Here is a 21,387-nt window from a genome sequence, read left to right on the forward strand (position 1 = left end):
ATCTTGTTGGATTACTTCAATCGTTTTATTCTTATTTAAAGGTGAGGGCAGGCTGCTCCAACCACAGCTGACAACCTTTCATTTGTGCAAGATGGTTTAGCTAAAATATTTACTGCTGGAAATCCGCAGGTAAACCGTCCATTGAGCAGGCCAAGTATCACATTTGCATCAAAATTACTTCCACTTAACAAAAAAAGAAAAAAGGAAAAAGAGAGAAAAGGATAATCAAAGGCTCTTAAAACAAATCAAAGCAAGATGATAGACCTCATCTATTCTGATCACTTATTTAGCCTATATGAAACTGTTTTGGTTCAAGATCTTTGAAACTCTTCTATCCTTACCAAGGTATACCATAGCGTGCCGAATTGAATGATTGACCTCATTTTCAGCTTCTTTTCATAGAACTTCTTGACCCATTTGGCAAATAGAAAAGAAAACTTTGAAAACAAGGCATTCTTTAGTTAAATTCCTTTGCTGAAGTCACATATTTGAAGCAAGGAAGTAGTCCAAAAGCCACTTTACACATTAGCAATAGACATACATCTCTGACTACAAATGCGATAAAATTGCATTACTTTCTTAGCATCCTTCTGGATGTACCCTGCGACAATTGATTATCTGCTAAATATAATTCATGGTCTACATCTATAGGAGGAAAGAAACATTCCCTTCCAGTTGCTATCATATCATCCAAGTGTTTTGAGTCTAGAAACCATCTTATGCCCGTTCAGCCTGACCTGCGCCCAAAGATACCCAACCGAACCATTTCGAGCCTGAAGTTTGGACCCTCATCTGATCCACGTATCCAATAGGCAAGTTGCAGAAATTAACAACCCTAGGGATTGGATTTGTCAAACTCTGGATTTTTGCACCATTCTAAGTTAAAGCACAGCCTAAGTTAAGATGAGCCTGATTTAGTCAAAAATGAGCAGAATCCATAATGCTCAGATTTGTACGGAGACTCAGAGAACCAAGTCGTTCCAAGCATAAATCTAATTTTAATGGGTCCATATTTTGTGTTCAATTGGATTTCGTCTAATTAAGAGCTAGGTCAGCTCTACAAATTTGCGACCATACCAACCATATTAAATATTCCAACCATATCAAATTAGGATGAAGCCATGACCCGTACTTGTCATGGCCTATGATTTTTTGACCGATACACACAATAACTACAAGATACAATCTAATCCGACTATCCATAACCTACTCCACTTGGCTTAACCAAAATCGAACCTCACATGACTCTTATGACTATGGTGATTGAGTCTTTTTCCGTTTAAAAAAATATGCAATTGATGCTAGGTGAAACTATCACACAACTAACTAGACCTCACACAATTATATCCAGTCCAACACAACCAAATTTGGTTAAAACTCTACCCTCTAACCCATAAATTATACATGAATTATCGTAATTTTGAGCTAAACAATTTAGTTTGGGTTCAACTCAAATTAAAAATCTTTCATTCCAAACCTAGCCTAAATAGATTTTGATTGGATTGAATCAGCTGAAACCATTTTATTAAAAACACAATAGAAATGATATCATTTCAGATTGAACCCTAACCTTGAGAACATTAATTGAAAGCAAGCCCCTTCAATCATCAATCAAGTGAAAGGCAGTCCAGGGCATATTACTGTAATGATGGAAGTACCAAGTAAATTTTTCTAAACCATGATTTAATAATATATTTATTTATTAATCTTTTATTTTATTATTATACCCATGTTAAGCTAGCTAACATTGATCGTCTCACAAAACTCTCTACATATATAAGTAAGATATTGACTTATAATTTTCAGAGTCATCCGATATCACTTTTTTTTTCCTTCTATTTGTCTTGATTATGAGGACAATAATAACAACCATCAATGTTAACATCTGCATCTTATGGTGGCCTCAGTTACTTCCAAGATGCCACCAAGGGTCGCTGCCCCGTCGATGCGTGTATTATAATATGCTTTGCAGTAAGGCTCACTTGACTTTTTTAAATGCTTTTTTAATCTTGCATCTAAATAAAAATAATAAAATAAAAAGTACATGGTTCTTATATATATATATATATATATATATATATATATATATATATATATATATATATATATATAGTATCATGTAGATTTTTGGGTTTCTTTTCCTTGGAAAAGGAACAATTCACGCAAGTTCCTGAGATACTAATAAAAAAGGTATATATGATATAGCAATTGCATCCTTTTACTTTGCTTCATCAGCATTTTTTTTTATTTATTCTCCTCTTAGAGAATGGAAGGATCACACAATAATACATCCTATAAAATAAAAAAAATAAAGTGGCACGAAACGGAGACGAATCGATCCAATATCAATTTGCAAAGTGTTACCGGTGTGTTCTGCCATGTACGAAGCCATCCAATTTACAGCATTACTCATCTCCCGATAGGTATGAATAGTTTGGAATGTAGTGCAACTTCTAGCTATCCCTTCACTGATTGAGCCTATCCCGAGATCCATCCAATAACGATCGCCCTCTCATGCAAGATTTTGCTTAATTGATATCTTTCTGCCATCCAAAGAGCATCACGAGAATGCTCTTTCACGGTCAATCAATTTCAGATTCTTCACACAAGCAGGCGCGCGGTACCTTCTCTTTAGTTCTTTACTCAAATTTCAGTGGCTGGAATTTTTTTTTTTTTTTTTAATTTCAAGAGATTCGTTTGTCCCGTCTCTAATGGTAAGCATCATTCCCTCGCGATACATAAAATGAGCTCCACACGCACCCTAACAATTTCCTGTTCAAATCTTCCAAGGATTCGTCGTGTTGACTTGGAGTCTAGCCAAGGACACTCTTTGCGAGACGCAAAACCCAGTAGCCCGACTGCCTGCCACCAGAGCAATTGGAGGAAAAGACCGGCCCTAACACAAGCCGCTAGCCACGCAAGAAGCCAATCCCCTCCGGTGAAGACCAAGACTTTTCTCCCCCTCTCACAACCATGGAACCCGATCAGGTCTCAAGCTCCACTTGCCAAGCACTGTACGAGTTCCTTGCAGCATGACACATTACCACCGAAGTCAATACAAAACAATGTCCATGGTTACATGTCAACGGGCAAGGCAGTCGACACCATTCTTGGTGCTCCAGGTCCGCCAAAGAATCCTCACCTCGGGCATCCACAAACCTTTCTGCCCTTGTCAATAGACCTATGAAGTAAAGTCTCCCTGGCATCTTCCTTGGCATCTTCGTTCATGTTCCAAGAGGAAAGCTATTACTTGCTTCCTACAAGAATGCATATCAACGGCGACTCTATTTTTATAAATGCCGGAGTTCACCCGGTTTTGATGACGAACAAAAGTATCTGAGTCCTCTTAGAAGGGAATTATTTGCGAAAAGATGGCCCTCAGGGTGCTAACGGCGCTGGACCTCGCCAAGACTCAATTCTACCACTTCAAGGCCATCATGATCGCCGGCATGGGGATGTTCACCGACGCCTACGACCTCTTCTGCATCTCCCCCGTCCTGAGGCTCATCGGCCGGATCTACTACAAGCACGACGACCAGGACCGCGGCGGCACGCCACCAGAGGTAATGACGGCGATGGTCGCCGTCGCGCTCATGGGAACCATCATCGGGAACCTCGTATTCGGCGTCCTCAGACCGCATCGGCCGGCGGCGTGTCTACGGGCTCTCCCTCCTCCTCATGGTCTCCAGCTCATTCGCCTGCGGCTTTTCCATTTGCCGCACCCGCAGCTGCGTGCTCTCGAGCCTCTGCTTCTTCCGCTTCCTGCTCGGCGTCGCGATCGGCGGCGACTACCCGCTGTCGGCGACGATCATGTCGGAGTTTGCGAACAAGCGGACGAGGGGTTCGTTCATCGCCGCCGTGTTCTCGATGCAGGGGTTCGGGATATTGGCGAGCTCGGCGGTGACGATGGCGGTCGCCGCGGCATTCAATGGGGCCACCAAGGATTCGGACATCAGCCCGCTGCACACGCCGGAGGGAGCGGACCTGGCATGGCGGATCATGCTGATGATAGGAGCCATTCCGGCGGCCCTGACGTTCTACTGGAGGAATGGCCATGCCGGAGACCGCCAGGTATGAACTCGCGCCCTTGTGAGCCACGTGGTCTTGGCCCACTTCCCGAAAGTCTTCTACATCTCGGGCCATCTTTATTTCTTTGCTTAAGGCGTGTCCGTTACTCCGCAATGGGTTTGATTTGGGGAACCAATACTCGTGGATTGCTGCTAAATAGTATTTAATATAGTCATCTAAAATGCCTGCTCTAACAGTTGCAGTGAAATCGATTTTTAGTAGCTGCCAATAACGCTACTAAAAGTTTCAAAAACTGTCATTAAATGTATTTAGTGGGGGCTAGTAGTGACTACTATATTCATCGCTAAAAGTCGCATGACTAGAAGATTAAAGTCTAGTGACATCTGTCGTGGCTGCCACAAAAATTCTTTTAATGGCAGCTATGATGAATGCTTTTTGTGGCTTGTGCAAATGATCACTACTAAAAAGTGCTTTTTTTTAGTGGCGGGGCTGCTAAAGAGAGATGTTTTAATGGCGGCCACATATTAATTACTGAAAGATTATATTTTTTTGCAATAGTTGCGAGGGACTGCTACTAATAATTTAGGCCTTTCGGAGCGACTAAAAGAGCTAGATGTTGTGATAACCAAACGAATGCTTAAATCCATGAAGGCCATCCATCTTGTGCAGGTATACAGCTCTGGTGGAACATGATGAGATCAAAGCAGCCAATGACATGGGAAGGGTGCTGGGGGACTTCGACCTGCAGCAGCCAGTTGTGGAGCATTCAGATACTTCGCCTAGGCTGCCGGGTCCCAGCTATGGTCTCTTCTCCAAGCAATTCCTAAGAAGGCATGGGCGAGACCTTTTTGCTTGTTCCATGGCGTGGTTCCTTGTGGACATCCCCTACTACAGCAGCACCCTCTTCCAGTCCCAAATCTACAGGCCATGGTTCCCCGAGGCTGGAGAACGTAACGCCTACGAAGAAGCCATCGACCTTGCAAAGTTTCAGGCGATCCTCGCCGCTGCCTCGACGATCCCGGGCTACTTTGCCACCATGTACTTTATCGATCGCATCGGGAGGCGAAGAATTCAAATGATGGGATTCTTCTTCATGACAATCTTCATATTTGCAATGGCGGGACCGTATGACAAGTATTGGCACGACCACACCAATGCCGGGTTCCTAGTTTTGTATGGCTTGACCTTCTTCTTTTCAAATTTTGGGCCCAACACCACGACGTTTATCGTGCCCGCCGAGCTTTTTCCGGCCCGGTTCCGATCAACATGTCATGGGATCTCAGGAGCAGCAGGCAAGGTAGGCGCCATGATCGGAGCAGTAGGATTCCTTTGGGCTTCTCAGAGTAGCAACAAGAAGGATCTCCAGGGATGTTGGAAGCCACGAATTGGAATGACGAATGCGTTGATTATTTTAGGTGGGGTTTGTATTGTTGGAATGGTTGTTACCTATTTCTTCACAACCGAGACTATGATGAGGTCCTTGGAGGAGGACGAAGGTGGAGAAAGCCATCACGGAGAGAATGGCATGCAGCTCCATGGAGGGGGGCTCCCAAGAAATTCATCAAGCTCGAGTGAACTCAGTACCCGACCTCTTCAGGGGTGGTCTCCTTGGGCTTCTCCTCTGTAAGATTGAAAGAACCGTGCTCTATATAGTTTCTAGTTATTATTATTATTATTATTTTTGTCTGAAATAGGAAGGTTTATAAGCGTTAGGAGCACGAGTTTGTGTCATATTACAAAAAAAAAAAAAGTATATCATCAACACTTCGATTTTTCCCGGCGTTACCGCTTATCCCACTTCTTTTATGCTTCTATTGCACTTTTTATGCTTTTATTGCATTCTTCTCAAAAGAATTTTTTTTTTTTTTGAGAGAGAGACAGCAGGCTTGTAGAGGGAAAGCGGACTTGGTGGAACCCCCACATGAGTCGAGAGGGACAGATTGGTTGGTGTGATCCCTCTTTATGTGGAACCCACCTCATTTGATTAAAAAAAATAAGGATAAAAAAGAAACCGGTTGGGTTAGGTTATCGCAAAAGCAAAGAAACTGGGAGTCTTAGGGCTCTACGGAACAGAAGAGAAAGGAAAAATAGAGAAAAGAAGAAGAAAGAAAAATTGTTGCTTGTTAGATGATCGGATAGTTGATTGTATTCAGATTTGGCCGAAATTTTATTATGTTGTTTCTGGCATTGAGAGCTACAGATTGAACGGTTTGGATCTTTAGAAAGCTTTTTCTATTGATTATTTCAAGCACTAATATTTAGTGAGATTTGTTCTCTATTTTATTATTTATTGTTGAAATATATCTTATTGGTGATGAATGTTCTTATTGTGAAAGCCAAGATTAAAATTTGTTGATGTTTGTGCAGCCCCTAGTTGATTTAGAGAGGTTTCATTATAATTTTATTATTCTAAATAGTAAAAGTTTTTGGTTAGATCAGGTCCCGTAGTTATTTTCCTTCACATAGAAGAGTTTTCTATGTAAAAATTGTATTGTCTCTTGTTTCTGGATTGCTTGATTATTTTACCTGTTAATTGCTTGTGTAGATTGTAAAGATGGTTGTTGCTTAGTGAGTGATATCCTATGTAATTATATAAAGAGGAAAAAAAAGTTTGGAGCATCATTATTTTTTGATTGTATATTTTCCCAACAATTTTTGATGACATACCGATGCGCATGTTATTAAGAAGGATTATAATCCAAAATGATATTGCTTTCTTCTCCTTTGCTGACCTCTATGCTCCCTAGGAGACAAGGCAAAAACTAGCATTGATGGACTGACAATTATTCAAAACAATCAAATTAGGATGGAACCATGATCCGTACTTGTCATGACCTGGGATTTTTCGACCTATACACACATATTAACTACAAGATACAATCTAATCGGACTATCCATAACCTACTTCCCTTGACTTAACCAAAATCAATCTCATATGACTCTTATGACTATGGTGACTCACCCTTTTTTTCATTTAAAATAAATATGCAATTGATACTAGGTGAAACCTGCTACTCCTAAGATCTCACACAACTATCATGATCCAGTCGAAGGGAACCAAATTGGCAAAAACTCTATCCTCTGCCCCATAAATTATACATGAATTGCCGTAATTTTGAGCTAAACAATTTAGTATGGGTTCAACTCAAATTGAAAATCCTTCATCCCAAACCTAGCCTAAATAGAGTTTGATTGGATTGAATCAGCTGAACCCATTTTTATTAAAAATACAATAGAAATGATATCATTCCAGATTGAACCCTAACCTTGAGAACATTGATTGGAACCAAGCCCCTTCAATCATCAATCAAGTGAAAGGCAGTCCAGGGCATATTACTGTAATGATGGGAATGCACAAGTATATTTTTCTAAACTATGATTTAATAATATATTGATTTTTTAATCTTTTATTTTATTATTATATCCATATTAAGCCAAGCAACATTAATGGACTGTCCCAACACAAAATTCTCTACATAAGTAAGATATTGACTTATAATTTTCAGAGCGATCCAATTTCACTTTTCTTTTTTTTTTTTCCTGTTTTTCTTGATTAAGAGAACAATAATGACAACCATCAATTTCAACATCCGCATCATATGGTGAGCTCAGCAGATATATTAATGAATAAAATATCAACAAATCCATGGGCCCAAAAATTTTCAGCTGCCGTTACTTCCAGAACGCCACCATAGGTCGCTGCCCGGTCGATGCGTGCAATTATAATATGCTTTGCAGCAAGGCTCACTTGACCTTTCTTTTATACCTTTCTTAGCTCGCATTTAAATAAAAATAATAAAATCAAATGTACATGGTTTTTATTTTATTTATATCGTATCATGTAGCCTCTTGGGTTTCTTTTCCTGGAAGAGGAACTATTCACGCAAATTCCTTTGATAGTAATACAAAAAAGTATATATGATATAGCAGTTGCATCCTTTTACTTTGCTTCTCAAAGTTCTTGGCATGATGGTTATCAGCACTCTTTTTTTTTCTGTTTTTTATTCTCCTCTTTGAGAATGGAAGGACGGTGCCATTATACATCCTATAAAATTGAAAAAATAAACTGTTTCGAGATCCATCCAATAACAGCCGCCTTCAAGATGAATACAGGCAGCTCTTTTTACTTAATTGATATCCTTCCATATACTACTCTCAACTCAGTTTTAGAAACTGAAATGTCGTAAGTTTAGCTGCTGCCAACGATAATAAGCCTGGAATCATACTAGCACTCTTTTCATTTTACCCAAGTTCTTTCCAAACAGCACCATGAGAATGCTCTTTCACCGTCAATCAATTTCAGATTACTTCACACAAGTAGTAGGAAGTATTTTCTCTTTAGTTCTTTACTCAAATTTCAGTGGCCGGAAGGTCCTGTTTTTTTTTCAAGAGGTTCGTTTTTCTCGTCTCTAATGGTAAGCATCATTCCCTCGCGATGCATAAAATGGGATCCACGCGCACCCTAACAATTTTCTTTTCAAATCTTTCAAAAATGTTTAGTACTCTCCTGTATTATTTTTTTTGCAAATCTTTCATCAATAGTTTTTATAAACTCTTCTTTTTTCAATAAAGGCCGGGTAGCTTTGCCTCCCTCTTCATTAAAAAAAAAAAATAAATCATCGTTTTGACTTGGAGTCTAGCCAAGGACAATCTTAGCCAGCAAGCCAGCTGGAGGAAAAACCGGGCCTAACACAAGACGCGAGCTACCCAACACACCAATCCCTCCCGGTGAAGACCAAGACTTTTCTCCACTCTCACAACCAGGGAACCCGATCAGGTCTCAAGCTCCAATTGCCAAGGACTCGTACGAGTTCCTTAGAGCATGACACATACCCACCGAAGTCAATACAAAACAGTGTCCATGTTTACATGTCAAATGGCAAGGCAGTCCGCACCATTCTAGGTGCTCCGGGTCCATCACAGAATCCTCACCTCGGGCATCCACAAGCCTTTCTAAATCCCTCCGCCCTCGTCAATAAACCTAGGAACCAAAGTCTCACCGGCATCTTCCTTGGCATCTTCGTTCGTTCCAAGAGGAAAGCTATTACTTGCTTCCTACAAGAATCCATATCAACGGCGACTCTGTACTATAAATGCCGGAGATCACCCGGTTTTGATGACGAACAAGTGTCCGAGTCCTCTTAGAAGGGAATTATTAGCGAAAAGATGGCCCTCAGGGTGCTAACGGCGCTGGACCACGCCAGGACTCAAATCTACCACTTCAAGGCCATCATGATCGCCGGCATGGGGATGTTCACCGACGCCTACGACCTCTTTTGCATCACCCCCGTCCTGAAGCTCATCGGCCGGATCTATTACAAGCCCGACGGCCCGGACCCCGGCGTCACGCCACCAGAGGTGATGTCGGCGATGGTTGCCGTCGCGCTCATGGGGACCATCATCGGGAACCTCGTATTCGGCGTCCTCGGCGATCGCATCGGCCGGCGGCGTGTCTACGGGCTCTCCCTCCTCCTCATGGTCTCCAGCTCATTCGCCTGCGGCTTTTCCATTTGCCGCACCCGCGGCTGCGTGCTCTCGAGCCTCTGCTTCTTCCGCTTCCTGCTCGGCGTCGCGATCGGTGGCGACTACCCGCTGTCGGCGACGATCATGTCAGAGTTTGCGAACAAGCGAACGAGGGGTTCGTTCATCGCCGCCGTGTTCTCGATGCAGGGGTTCGGGATATTGGCGAGCTCGGCGGTGACGATGGCGGTCGCCGCGGCATTCAATGGGGCCACCAAGGATTCGGACATCAGCCCGCTGCACACGCCGGAGGGAGCGGACCTGGCATGGCGGATCATATTGATGATAGGAGCCATTCCGGCGGCCCTGACGTTCTACTGGAGGATGGCCATGCCGGAGACCGCCAGGTACGAACTCGCGCCCTTGTGAGCCACGTGGTCTTGGCCCACTTCCCGAAAGTCTTCCACATCTCGGCCCATCTTTATTTCTTTTCTTGAGGCACCTTGTGAGCTACCTTGTTATCTAAAATGCCTGCTCTAACAGTTGCAGTGAAATTGAGTTTTAGTATCTGCCAATAACGCTACTATAAGTTTCAAAAACTGCCATTAAATGTATTTAGTGGCGGCTAGTAGTGACCACCATATTCGTCGCTAAAAGTCGCATGACTAAAACAATTAGTGGCCCAAAATACGGCCGCTACTAAAAAGAGCTATTTGGTAACAATTGGATCCTGGTCACTAGAAGATTAAAGTTTAGTGACACCTGTCATGGCTGCCACAAAATTTTTTTTTAATAGCAGCTATGATGCGGCCACAGAAGAATGCTTTTTGTGGCTTCTACAAATAATCACTACTAAATGATGCTTTTTTTTTATTTTAATAGTAGCGGGTAAGAAATAGTTGCTAAAGAGTGATGTTTTAATGGCGGCCACATATTAATTACTGAAAGATTATATTTTTTTGCAATAGTCGCGAGGGACTGCTACTAATAATTTAGGCCTTTCGGAGCCACTAAAAGAGCTAGATATTGTGATAACCAAACGAATGCTTAAATCCATGAAGGCCATCCATCTTGTGCAGATATACAGCTCTGGTGGAACACGATGAGATCAAAGCAGCCAATGACATGGGAAAGGTACTGGGGGACTTCGACCTGCAGCAGCCAGTTGTGGAGCATTCAGATGCCTCGCGTAGGCTGCCGGGTCCCACCTATGGCCTCTTCTCCAAGCAATTCCTAAGAAGGCATGGGCGAGACCTTTTTGCTTGTTCCATGGCGTGGTTCCTTGTCGACATCCCCTACTACAGCAGCACCCTCTTCCAGTTCCAAATCTACAGGCCATGGTTCCCCGAGGCTGGAGAACGTAACGCCTACGAAGAAGCCATCGACCTTGCAAAGTTTCAGGCGATCCTCGCCGCTGCCTCGACGATCCCGGGCTACTTTGCCACCATGTACTTTATCGATCGCATCGGGAGGCGAAGAATTCAAATGATGGGATTCTTCTTCATGGCAATCTTCATATTTGCAATGGCGGGACCGTATGACAAGTATTGGCACGACCACACCAATGCCGGGTTCTTAGTTTTGTATGGCTTGACCTTCTTCTTTTCAAATTTTGGGCCCAACACCACGACGTTTATCGTGCCTGCCGAGCTCTTTCCGGCCCGGTTCCGATCAACATGTCAAGGGATCTCAGGAGCAGCAGGTAAGGTAGGTGCCATGATCGGAGCAGTAGGATTCCTTTGGGCTTCTCAGAGTAGCAACAAGAAGGATCTCCAGGAAGGTTGGCGGCCAGGAATTGGAATGGCGAATGCGTTGATTATTTTAGGTGGGGTTTGTATTGTTGGAATGGTTGTTACCTATTTCTTCACAACCGAGACTATGATGAGGTCCTTGGAGGACAACGAAGGTGGAGAAAGCCATCACGGAGAGAATGGCGTGCAGCTCCATGGAAAGGGGCTCCCAAGAAATACATCAAACTCGAGTGAACTCAGTACCCGACCTCTTCGGGGGTGGACTCCTTGGGCTTCTCCTCTGTAAGATTGCAAGGTCTGTGCTATAGTTTTTAGTTTTTTTTTTGTTTGAAATGGGAAGGATTTTAAGTGTGAGGAACACGAGTTTGTATCATATTTAAAAAAAAAAGTTTATCATGAACATTTTGATTTTTCCCACTTCTTTTATGCTTCTAGTGCATTCTTCTCAAAAGATTTTTTTTCCCCCTGCAAATTTGCGCCATTACTAATGGAATGTGATACTCCTACAAGCAAAGGACACAACAAGGCGGCAATCTCAAGGTCCACAGATGACATGAAGCTCTTGTTCTCTACCTGAAGCATCTTAATGAACATGCTAACTGTTACTGGAAAGTGGACCCGGAGGCGACCGTCGGCTGAGAAGGAGGAGCTCCGGCGTGAGATGGCGGGCGGCATCTTCCGCGGGGTCTGCAAAAAGCCGGGGGCGACCAGTGGCTGAGAAGGAGGAGCTCCGGCGAGAGTTGGTGGACGGCGGATCGTCAGCGCGGGGCGTCCTCCGGGGGACCTGCAAGAAGCCGGTGGCCGGGGTTTCCGGCGCCGGCCCTCCGATGCTTAAGTCAGAAGGGGCTAATGTGTAAGAAGAGAGAGATTATCCTCTCTAGTTTCGTAGAATCTTCCCCCCTTCTAAGAGGGAGGGGTTTTCCTTTTATAGGAGGGATATAGGGTTACCTGTGATGTGACCGGACGAATTAAATGAGTTACTGTCATGATTGAGTGTGGTCATCTGAATTAATGCGTTGCCGTGGAGGACGGGACTGGAGCCAATGAGTTGTTGTGGGTGATCGGACGTAGTTAAGTGAGTCGATGAGTTGCCGTGGATGGCATGAGATTTCGAGTAACCCGGAGATCCGTAGAGATCATGCACATTAATTGTTGACAGTCGTAGCAGGGTATGGTCCCTGGTTGATGTGTCGTGGCGTGGCCGGCAAGCAAAGCACGGTGCGGTGAGGCTGCTGCAAGGCATGGCTGCAGCATGTGGACGATGAAGTCGGCCTGCTGAGGTCAGCTTGGCCTTCTGACCTCGGCAGCCTTCTGAGCTCGGCCTGCATGAGCTCGGTCTGCACGAGCTCGGCCTTCTGAGCTCGGCCTGCACGAGCTCGGCCTTCTGAGCTCGGCCTGCATGAGCTCGGCCTGCTTGAGCTCGGCTCGGCCTGCATGAGCTCGGCATGCTTGAGCTCGGCTCGGCCTACATGAGCTCAGCTCGGCCTTCTGAGCTCAGCTTGCATGTGCTCGACTCGGTTCTCGGAGCTCGGCTCGGCTTGCCTAAGCTCAGCTCGGCCTTCTGAGCTTGGCTTGCATGAGCTCGGCTCGGTCTTTTGAGCTCGGCTCGGCCTGCATGAGCTTGGCTCGGTCTTCGGAGCTTGGCTCGTCCTGCATGAGCTTGGCTCGGCCTTCTGAGCTCAGCTCGGCCTGCATGAGCTCAGCTTGCTATTAGATTTGGGTGCTATAATTGTATTTGTGGGTGGTCCATTTCCCCCCCCAATAATACCTCCCGACTTCCGAGTTCGAGCTGCTTTTTGGCTCGGGCGAAGGAAGTAGTCCAGTCGTCGATCATTCTGTAATATAGCCAAATATCTATAGAGATGTACGTGCCAAGTAGGGTGTACCTCTCATGCAATTGGAAAAAAGTGCTTCAGGTCGACTCAGCGGCCTTCTTTGGCTTGTGGTCGACTCAGCAGGGTGCCCCCACTCAGATCGGGGCGTGTTATCATAGGAGGCGTCGAATGGTGTTGAAGGGCGTCGAAAGACGTCGAAGGGCATCGGATGGCGTCGAATGTCGTCGAAGGATGTCGAAGGGCGTTGAATGTCGTCGAATGTTGTCGAAGGGCGTCGAATGTCGTCGAATAGCGTCGAATGTCGTCGAAGGGCGTCGAATGGTGTCGAATGTCGTCGAAGGACGTCGAATGTCGTCGAAGGGCGTCGAATTTCGTCGAATGGCGTCGAATGTCGTCGAAGGATGTCGAATGGCGTCGAATGGTGTCGAATATCGTCGAAGGTCGTCGAATGTCGTCGAAGGACATCGAATAGGCGTTCCGAGCTTAGTCGGGGCATCATTGGAGACACATACAGGAGACAGACTTCGTCCGTTGGCGATCGTGCGTCCTTATTCGGAGCGGGGCGACGTTGGAGATAGAAGTATCCGTAGGTCGTTTTTCGGATTCTCCGACATGAAAATAGATAAAATATTAAAATTATTTGAAGCCAAAGTGGCGTTCTATACCTTTTGGAGATATTTTGATGGCTCCCAAACTTCGAAGTCCTTCAGGACTTGGCTTAGCACCTGCTTTCTTTGGCTCAATTTTTTAGGGGAGGTGTTCTGTGCTCGGGCTTCTGAGCTCGGCAGCCTTCTGAACTCAGCAGCCTGCTGTGCTCGGCAGCCTTCTGTGCTCGGCGGCCTTCTGAGCTCGGCAGCCTTCTGTGCTCGGCTCGGCCTGCATGAGTTCGGCCTGGATGAGGCTGCTGCAGGTCGTGGCTGCAGCATGTGGATGACGAAATCGGCCTTCTGACCTTGGCAGCCTTCTGAGCTCGGCATTCTGGGCCTCGGCCTTCTGAGCTTGGCTCGGCCTGAATGAGCTCGACGGAGGCTTCGGTGATGGCGACGCTCTGAAGGAGAGCAACGTCGCGGGCGCCGTCCTAAGGACTTACACCCATGAGGAGGGAGTCCATGCTGGTCTCTTACTTGCTGCCGGAAGACAGAATACTTGGAAGGACAATGGGATTTAACGGGGTTGTACCCCTTGCCACAGAGGCTTACAATCCCATTTTAAAGCTCCATAACTCTCCTCCTCTAGACCTCAGCTTTTATTTTTCTTCCCCTCCAACTCGTTGGCGTGAGACTCGGGCTACTACTTCTCACTGGTTCCCCCCACGTCCCACGTCGTTGCAGCGGGAGCCGTGCCTGATTTGAGATGGCTCGGGTGAAAATTTCTTCCTCCGCTTGACGTGAACCTGTGGAGGTGGCACAGGAGGAGCCTCCACTTGTTGCAGGCTTTGGACTGCAATGTCTAGCGCTTGGACTTGCTGCACCAGCGCATCGAACTGCTCGGGTTGGACTTGTGGAACTTGATCTACCGGAGGTCTTGGTGGTGAATTCTGGACTGAGCATCCGAGACTTGGAGCATAATGGCAAGAGGCATTAAAGACTCCTTTGCTTCTTAGTTTCATGGCCGCAACTCGGTCCCTTCCTCTAGCGCCAACTGTTGCTGGAAAGTGGATCCGGGGACGACCGTCGGCTGAGAAGAAGGAGCTCCGACGTGAGATGGCGGGTGGCAGTCCGTCGGCGGGCGGCATCCTCCGCGAGGCCTGCAAAAAGTCGGGGGCGACCAGTGGCTGAGAAGGAGGAGCTCCGGCGAGAGTTGGCGGATGGCGGATCGTCGCCGCAGGGCGTCCTTCGGAGGACCTGCAAGAAGCCGGTGGCCGGGGTTTCCGGCGCCGGCCCTCCGATGCTTAAGTCAGAGGGGGCTAATGTGTAAGGGGAGTGTAAACCCAGGATCTCACCCAAAATGGCTAGCCAGAAGTTATTATTTGGGTTCCTTGATCTTGTATAAGTACCCAAGATCTACCCAGCGAATAACCAATGTAGGACTAAACACACGTCCGCACGGATCCTCACATACTCCCCCCGTTCAAGCCGTGACGTCCTCGTCAGGCTAAGAGTTCAAATCTAATCACAAACACCACGATTGGCCTGTGGTCAGCCCTAATGGATCTGTGTTGTAGTGTTCCCTAGTCCACATAGATTATGGGCCGGGTCCGCTCTGATACTATTTATAACAACCCAGGATCTCACCCAAAATGGCTAGCCGGAAGTTACTATTTGGGTTCCTTGATCCTGTATAAGTACCCAAGATCTATCCAGCGAATAACCAATGTGGGACTAAACACACGTCCTCACGGATCCTCACAGGGAGAGAGATTATCCTCTCTAGTTTCGTAGAGTCTTCATAGGAGGGATACAGGGTTACCTGTGATGTGACCGAACGAATTAAATGAGTTACCGTCATGATTGAGTGTAGTCATCTGAATTAATGCGTTGCCGTGGAAGACGGGACTGGAGCCAATGAGTTGTTGTGGGTGACCGGACGTAGTTGAGCGAATCGATGAGTGGCCGTGGATGGCCTAAGATTTCGAGTAACCCGGAGATTCGTAGAAACCATGCGCATTAATTGTTGACAGTCGTAGCAGGGTATGGTCCCTGGTTGATATGTCGTGGCGTGGCCGGCAAGCAAGACACGGTGCGGTGAGGCTGCTGCAGGGCATGGCTACAGCATGTGGATGACGAAGTCGGCCTTCTGAGGTCAGCTTGGCCTTCTGAGCTCGGCAGCCTTCTGAGCTCGGCCTGCATGAGCTCGGTCTGCACGAGCTCGGCCTTCTGAGCTCGGCCTGCTAGAGCTTGGCTCGGCCTGCATGAGCTTGGCATGCTTGAGCTCGGCTCGGTCTTCTGAGCTCGGCTCGGCCTACATGAGCTCGGCTCGGCCTTCTGAGCTCAGCTTGCATGAGCTCGGCTCGGTCTTCTGAGCTTGGCTTGCATGAGCTCGGCTCGGTCTTCTGAGCTTGGCTCGGCCTTCTGAGCTCAGCTTGCATGAGCTCGGCTCGGTCTTCTGAGCTCGGCTCGGCCTGCATGAGCTCGGTTTGCTGTCGGATTTGGATGCTTTAATTGTATTTATGGGGTGGTCCATTTTTTCCCCCAACACTAACATATATTAAAACCGAGAATTAGGTGCTTTGAATGGCTGAGAAGTTCAAAATTTGTGACTCTGTCCTTGGCTTCAGAGACAATGACACCCTCCTACTTGCAAAGTCCCCTTGGCCATTAAAGAGGTGTATCTTGAAAATGGTAACCAGTTGATGAATGCTTGCGAGTTTTGATGAAGACGTCGACACCAATCTCTCTCCTCATTTCCTATCAAAACCTACGCAAATAAAATGACGAGGAACATCAGAAAGAAAAGGAATAAGCTTGAGTAACACTGGAACATGAGATGAACAATTTACACTTAGATATCTGATTCTCTTATTAGTGACATGAACCGCTCCTTATTGGCTAAGTGAGCTTGCAAACTATAATAAGGACCAGATGCATCTTGGAGTCAACGGATAAAAATCGCATCCTATTCCAGAAGGAAGTTTAGATTCAGATTGAGGAGATCTTTGGCCCTTTCTAAAAATCTATTTGGAAAGCGGCAACACCAGAAAAAATGAAAGTGTTCATGCGGTTGGCCTAAAAAGAATAAATTGAATACAGCTGAAGTGATCGGTAAAAAAGAATCGAGTGTATCAGCCGGGTGCTCTCTGTGTGGGACCAACACTGAAACTACCTCTCACCTCCCTTTGCGGGAAGTCCATGGTTCGCTTTGAAAACTCAGAAAAACATAAGCGGGATCTTTGGAAAACTTGGAGGAGCAAGAGAATCAAAGGTGAAATGAGAAAAGGATGGGATCCACTTTGAATGGCAATTTGTTGGCACATACAGTTGGAAAGAAATTTCCGCCTATTTCTTCACAAGAATTCTTCAATCAACATTGTTCTCCACGAGGCCATCCTTATCACGCTCCGAGCCCGAGGCGCGGCAGACGCCACATGCCCGCACGGCAGGCCGCGCAGGCGTGCAAGGCATCGGAACATATCAAAGTAAATACAGATATTCAAAACTGACATAATTATTTAAATTGTTCAAAAGCAGTCTTACAAAATTTCAAATGGCATATGCTTACAAAATTTCAAAATAACATTTGCCAACATAATTCAAATGTTCAGACTAATCTAAAACGCTAATAACTGAAGGAATAATAGCGGAAATCTAACGCACTCCCCAATCCCGTGCGATCAAGCCTCTGGATCTGAAAAACAGAGAAAACAAAATAGTGAGCTACACTAGCCCAGTAAGCAACGAATATCCCAAAGTGGGATCAGAGCATATCAGATCAAAATACAGGATAATGACTGAAATAAATCTTAAATAACATCGTTTTACTGTTTTCAAAACTTATTATCATTTTTCCAAAAATCTAATACCAGAATCTCAACATAATAGGCTACGGCCACGTAACCCAGTGGCATGGGTTGCACAAGATGTCAAATCCACTATATTTATCCACTGATGGCGGCCGGTGTTGCACAAAAATGCCAAATCTACTATATTTACCCACCGATGGCAGCCGGTGTCTAGAAACCACTATTCTAATCACTGGTGGTGCGGTGTCGAAACCGGCTCCTCACAGATTACAAGTCGACAGGTCCAACGTATAATCCCCATTGGCGGGGTCAGAACAAAACAGAACAGATCATAGCCATGCTGAGAATGCATATATATAAAAATAGATTTCATAAACTGTACAATAATATTTTACGGATTTCAGAGCATATAACATGATTTTCAAATAAAATTTAACATGCCAGACCCATTCTACTAAATACAAAACATATTTTAAAATTTAATCCAGTAATAATTATTTTACCAAATACTTTCGAAACTGCACTTTGAAGCATTAAGTTACTTACCTCTTCTCGCTTAACCCACTTCAGGTAGGCGGATCAGGTTCACCTGTTAACATTTAATTAATTTATTTGTAAATTTCAGAGCTAAGCAAAACCAATAGTGATACTACTGGACACGGCCCAACAAGGCCCAGAGTTGGCCCATAATGGGCATGGCCCGATAGGGCCCACATCAGATACAGCCCAATGGGCCCGCATAGACTCGGCGTAATAGGGCCCTCCAAGGTTGGCCTCTTATTGGTTCATTTATGCAATAAAATCCATTGCAGAAATATCTATTTACATATTATTGTTCCGTAATAAACTTGCGTAAAGGGACTAAACAAATATAGTTGAGGACCTTTATACAATAAATCTTTCCTATAGGGATCAAATACAAATTACAGAATACCCTTTTGTGAAATAATATACTGCCAAGCGCTGAACTGCAAAATTCCATTTATTGGCCAAATGGGTTCGGGTTTCGGGTTCCGGATTTTGGGTCTGAACTGGGTTTCGGGTTGCGGGTCTGAACTGAGTTTCGGGTTTTGGATTTCGAATTCGGATTTGGACTGGGCCCAAGTTGGGCCCACAAGGGTACGGCCCAAATAGGGCCCAACTAAGCTGAACCAGGCCCAAGTGGGGCCCACGGTGAGTAGGGCCCAATGGGCCCATCATACCACTCACGGCCCATAATAAGCCTTCTTCCTTCCCGATCTCCCCATGGACAAGGGAGATGGGAAGAACTGGGGAGGAAGGGGGGGCTGGAAGGGTGGCCGGCCGGCGGCTCGCGGGGGACGCGGCCGTCGGTAGGGCAGTCGTGGCCGGCGGCAAAGTGCCGCGGCGGCTCGGTTGTGAAGGGAGGGTCCGAGGATGACCTCGGTTTGGGTCCCAAATAGAAAAACAATCGTGAGATACAGGGCCAAAGGAGCTTACCGATGCTCGACGGAGGCGGCTGGAGGGAGGTCTCGGCCGTGGCTGCTCAATCCGGGGGTCAGGCGGCAGCGGCGATGGCACTTTCTAAAGAGGAAGGAGATCTTGAAATAGGGGAGGCTCGGGTGGTGGTGGTGGTTGGCCGAGGCGGCTCACCGGCGACTTGGGAAGTAGAAGCAGAGGAAGGAGAGGAAGAGGAGAGGGAGGAGAGGAAGAGGAGAGGGAGGAGAGGGGCTCGGTGGTAATCTGGGAAGGAGAAGAGGGGTTTTTATCATCCCCTCGTAATGGCTCTCCGCCGCGAAAATTGCGGCGGTCGAGCGTGATCCGCGGCCGTGATTGGCCGAGGTTTGACCGGAGGGGGGGTGCCGTGGGATGCCCGCGGCGCCTTGCCCCGATTGATCCCGGAGGAGCTGGAGAGGATCGCCATCGCGATCCTCTGTCCGGTTCCTCCCATATTAGGACCAGCCCCGTATTTCACACTCCTAACATTTAGAAATTGGGGGATCATAAGCAGTGGTAAATGTCTTCAGAGCCATTCTACAGCATCTCGGTCTGTTGCTTCCAAAGTAGACCTCCCAGTGGCCATGACATCACATTTGTTTGCTACCCGCGTCTTGTTTGCTGTCTGAAGCTGCTGAAACATCAAATCTCAGGCCAGCACAAATATTTTTTTTTATGCGCTCGCTTGTAGCCGTTTAATTGCCAGTCCAAACCTGTATCTGTTACTCTGTTTTCCCTCCATACTCTGTAATTTAAAATAAAATAAATAAGCTCCAAACTAACAAGATAGAATGGTGCTTTTGGAGGCGTATATACCTAAGAATTTGAAAATGAGTTTAATTTTAATATCAGGGTCCTTTACATGGTTTAGTGCTCTCCTCTCGAGAGTGGTCGCCCTCGGGCTAAACCTAACTCTTTACATGGAAGCCCTAGAACTGAATATTTTGTTCTCATTTTTGGTTTGAGCTAGAAGCATTTTAGTTCAGGTAACTTGATTAATACCGCCCTCAACAAAGCATCTCTCAAAGAGCAGCAATTTTCATAATGTTGTAAAAGAACATATGAATTAGTTTATGTAAAAAGAAAAGCAAAACAATGTTATGAACCTGAATTTGGTAATCTTAAGTTCCTTGAATGGTGAATCGGCTGTGAGGATCCGTGCGGACGTATATTTGGTCTCACATTGGCTATTCACTGGATAGATTTTGGGTACTTATACATGATAAAAAAACTCAAATAATATCTTCCGGTTAGCCATTTTGGATGAGGTCCTGGATTGTCACAAATGATATCAGAGCGAACTCGGCCCATAGACTATGTGGATTAGATGACGCTGCAACACAAGTTAATGAAGGTTGATCATGGGCTGATCGTGGTGCTTATAATTAGATTTATATGGATTTGAACTTTTATCCTGACGAGAACATCAATGCTTAAACGAAGAGAGTATGCAAGGACTATGCGAGCATATGTTTAGTCTCATATTAGTCTTGGGTACTTATACAGAATCAAGGAATTCAAATAATATCTTTCTGTTAGGTATTTTGAATGAGATCCTGAGTTATTACATCGACAATATCATTGATTTTCAACGGAGGAATTGATGGGATGGCATGTGAGGGCTTCTTTTTTTTTTCTTTCATCCTCCCCATGAATAGGCATAATGCTTTCAATTTTTTTTAATTTAATAAATAATAAATGTGATAACTCTTCCCTTGTCATAATATCAAATACAATTAACCTTAAACATCACTTCTGCTTTATTGGATCATTGTGGCATGTGGCAAAGCTACAAACTCCAGTCGGGTACTCTTGTATGGAATTTCCATTTTCAGTGCATGTGCAGACATGGATTTAAATTCAATGTCCCAAAAAATTAAATTTATAAAGTAGAACATTGATGTGATGACGGCCAATTATTTGGCAACATGCTGCCATGCTGATATATCGTGTCAAAATATAATAAGGTGATAATGCTGAATAACCATTGCAATTAGAACTCATGTAATTCTCAATTTTGCGCACAAGGTTCTACGTTAGCCTTTAACTGGAAATATCGAGTCGATTATTACTTATATAATATATGATTTCCATATTTTTTAAAGCAATAGTTTGCTCAGCACAAAAAGAGGCTATAGTATTATTGAAAAAATAAGACTAATATTGTCATATAGTATGGGCAAGGTAGCTTCTTATTTCTTACTTAAAAAAAATATAGCGAAAGTTGTTTAAAAGTCTCTTGTGACATTATAAAACTTATTTTTAAAAATTAATCTAAAGAAGAAAATGAGAACTGGAAGGCTTACGACAAATGTTAGTCCATTCAAGCCACCAGGGCATACTGGTGGATTCATGTTGCTAGTAGGATAGAAAAACTATATCTTACGTCATATGCATCAATATAGTCATGCACTCTGCTAATTATCTTATGTTCTTCTAGTATTCCAATCTCAGAGAC

At 45.0% G+C, this 21,387-nt stretch overlaps 2 protein-coding genes across 2 annotated transcripts; both read left to right on the forward strand.

Annotated features, from left to right (window-relative positions):
- Positions 1-3,194: 3,194 nt before the first annotated feature.
- LOC103717579 (probable inorganic phosphate transporter 1-10) lies at positions 3,195-5,814 on the forward strand. The gene is given in 4 exon segments (XM_008806020.4): positions 3,195-3,631; positions 3,633-4,047; positions 4,049-4,071; positions 4,699-5,814. Coding segments are annotated over 4 exon segments (1,656 nt in total). The 5' UTR covers positions 3,195-3,371; the 3' UTR covers positions 5,657-5,814.
- Positions 5,815-8,901: 3,087 nt separating this feature from the next.
- Positions 8,902-11,666, forward strand: LOC103717582 (probable inorganic phosphate transporter 1-10). Its single transcript, XM_008806030.4, has 2 exons — positions 8,902-9,896; positions 10,569-11,666. Exons 1-2 carry the CDS (start codon positions 9,196-9,198, stop codon positions 11,524-11,526), a joined length of 1,659 nt encoding a protein of 552 aa, XP_008804252.1. The 5' UTR covers positions 8,902-9,195; the 3' UTR covers positions 11,527-11,666.
- The last annotated feature ends 9,721 nt before the right edge of the window (positions 11,667-21,387 follow it).

The sequence above is a fragment of the Phoenix dactylifera genome, chromosome 1, assembly GCF_009389715.1.
Source record: "Phoenix dactylifera cultivar Barhee BC4 chromosome 1, palm_55x_up_171113_PBpolish2nd_filt_p, whole genome shotgun sequence".
Taxonomy (NCBI): Eukaryota; Viridiplantae; Streptophyta; class Magnoliopsida; order Arecales; family Arecaceae; genus Phoenix; species Phoenix dactylifera.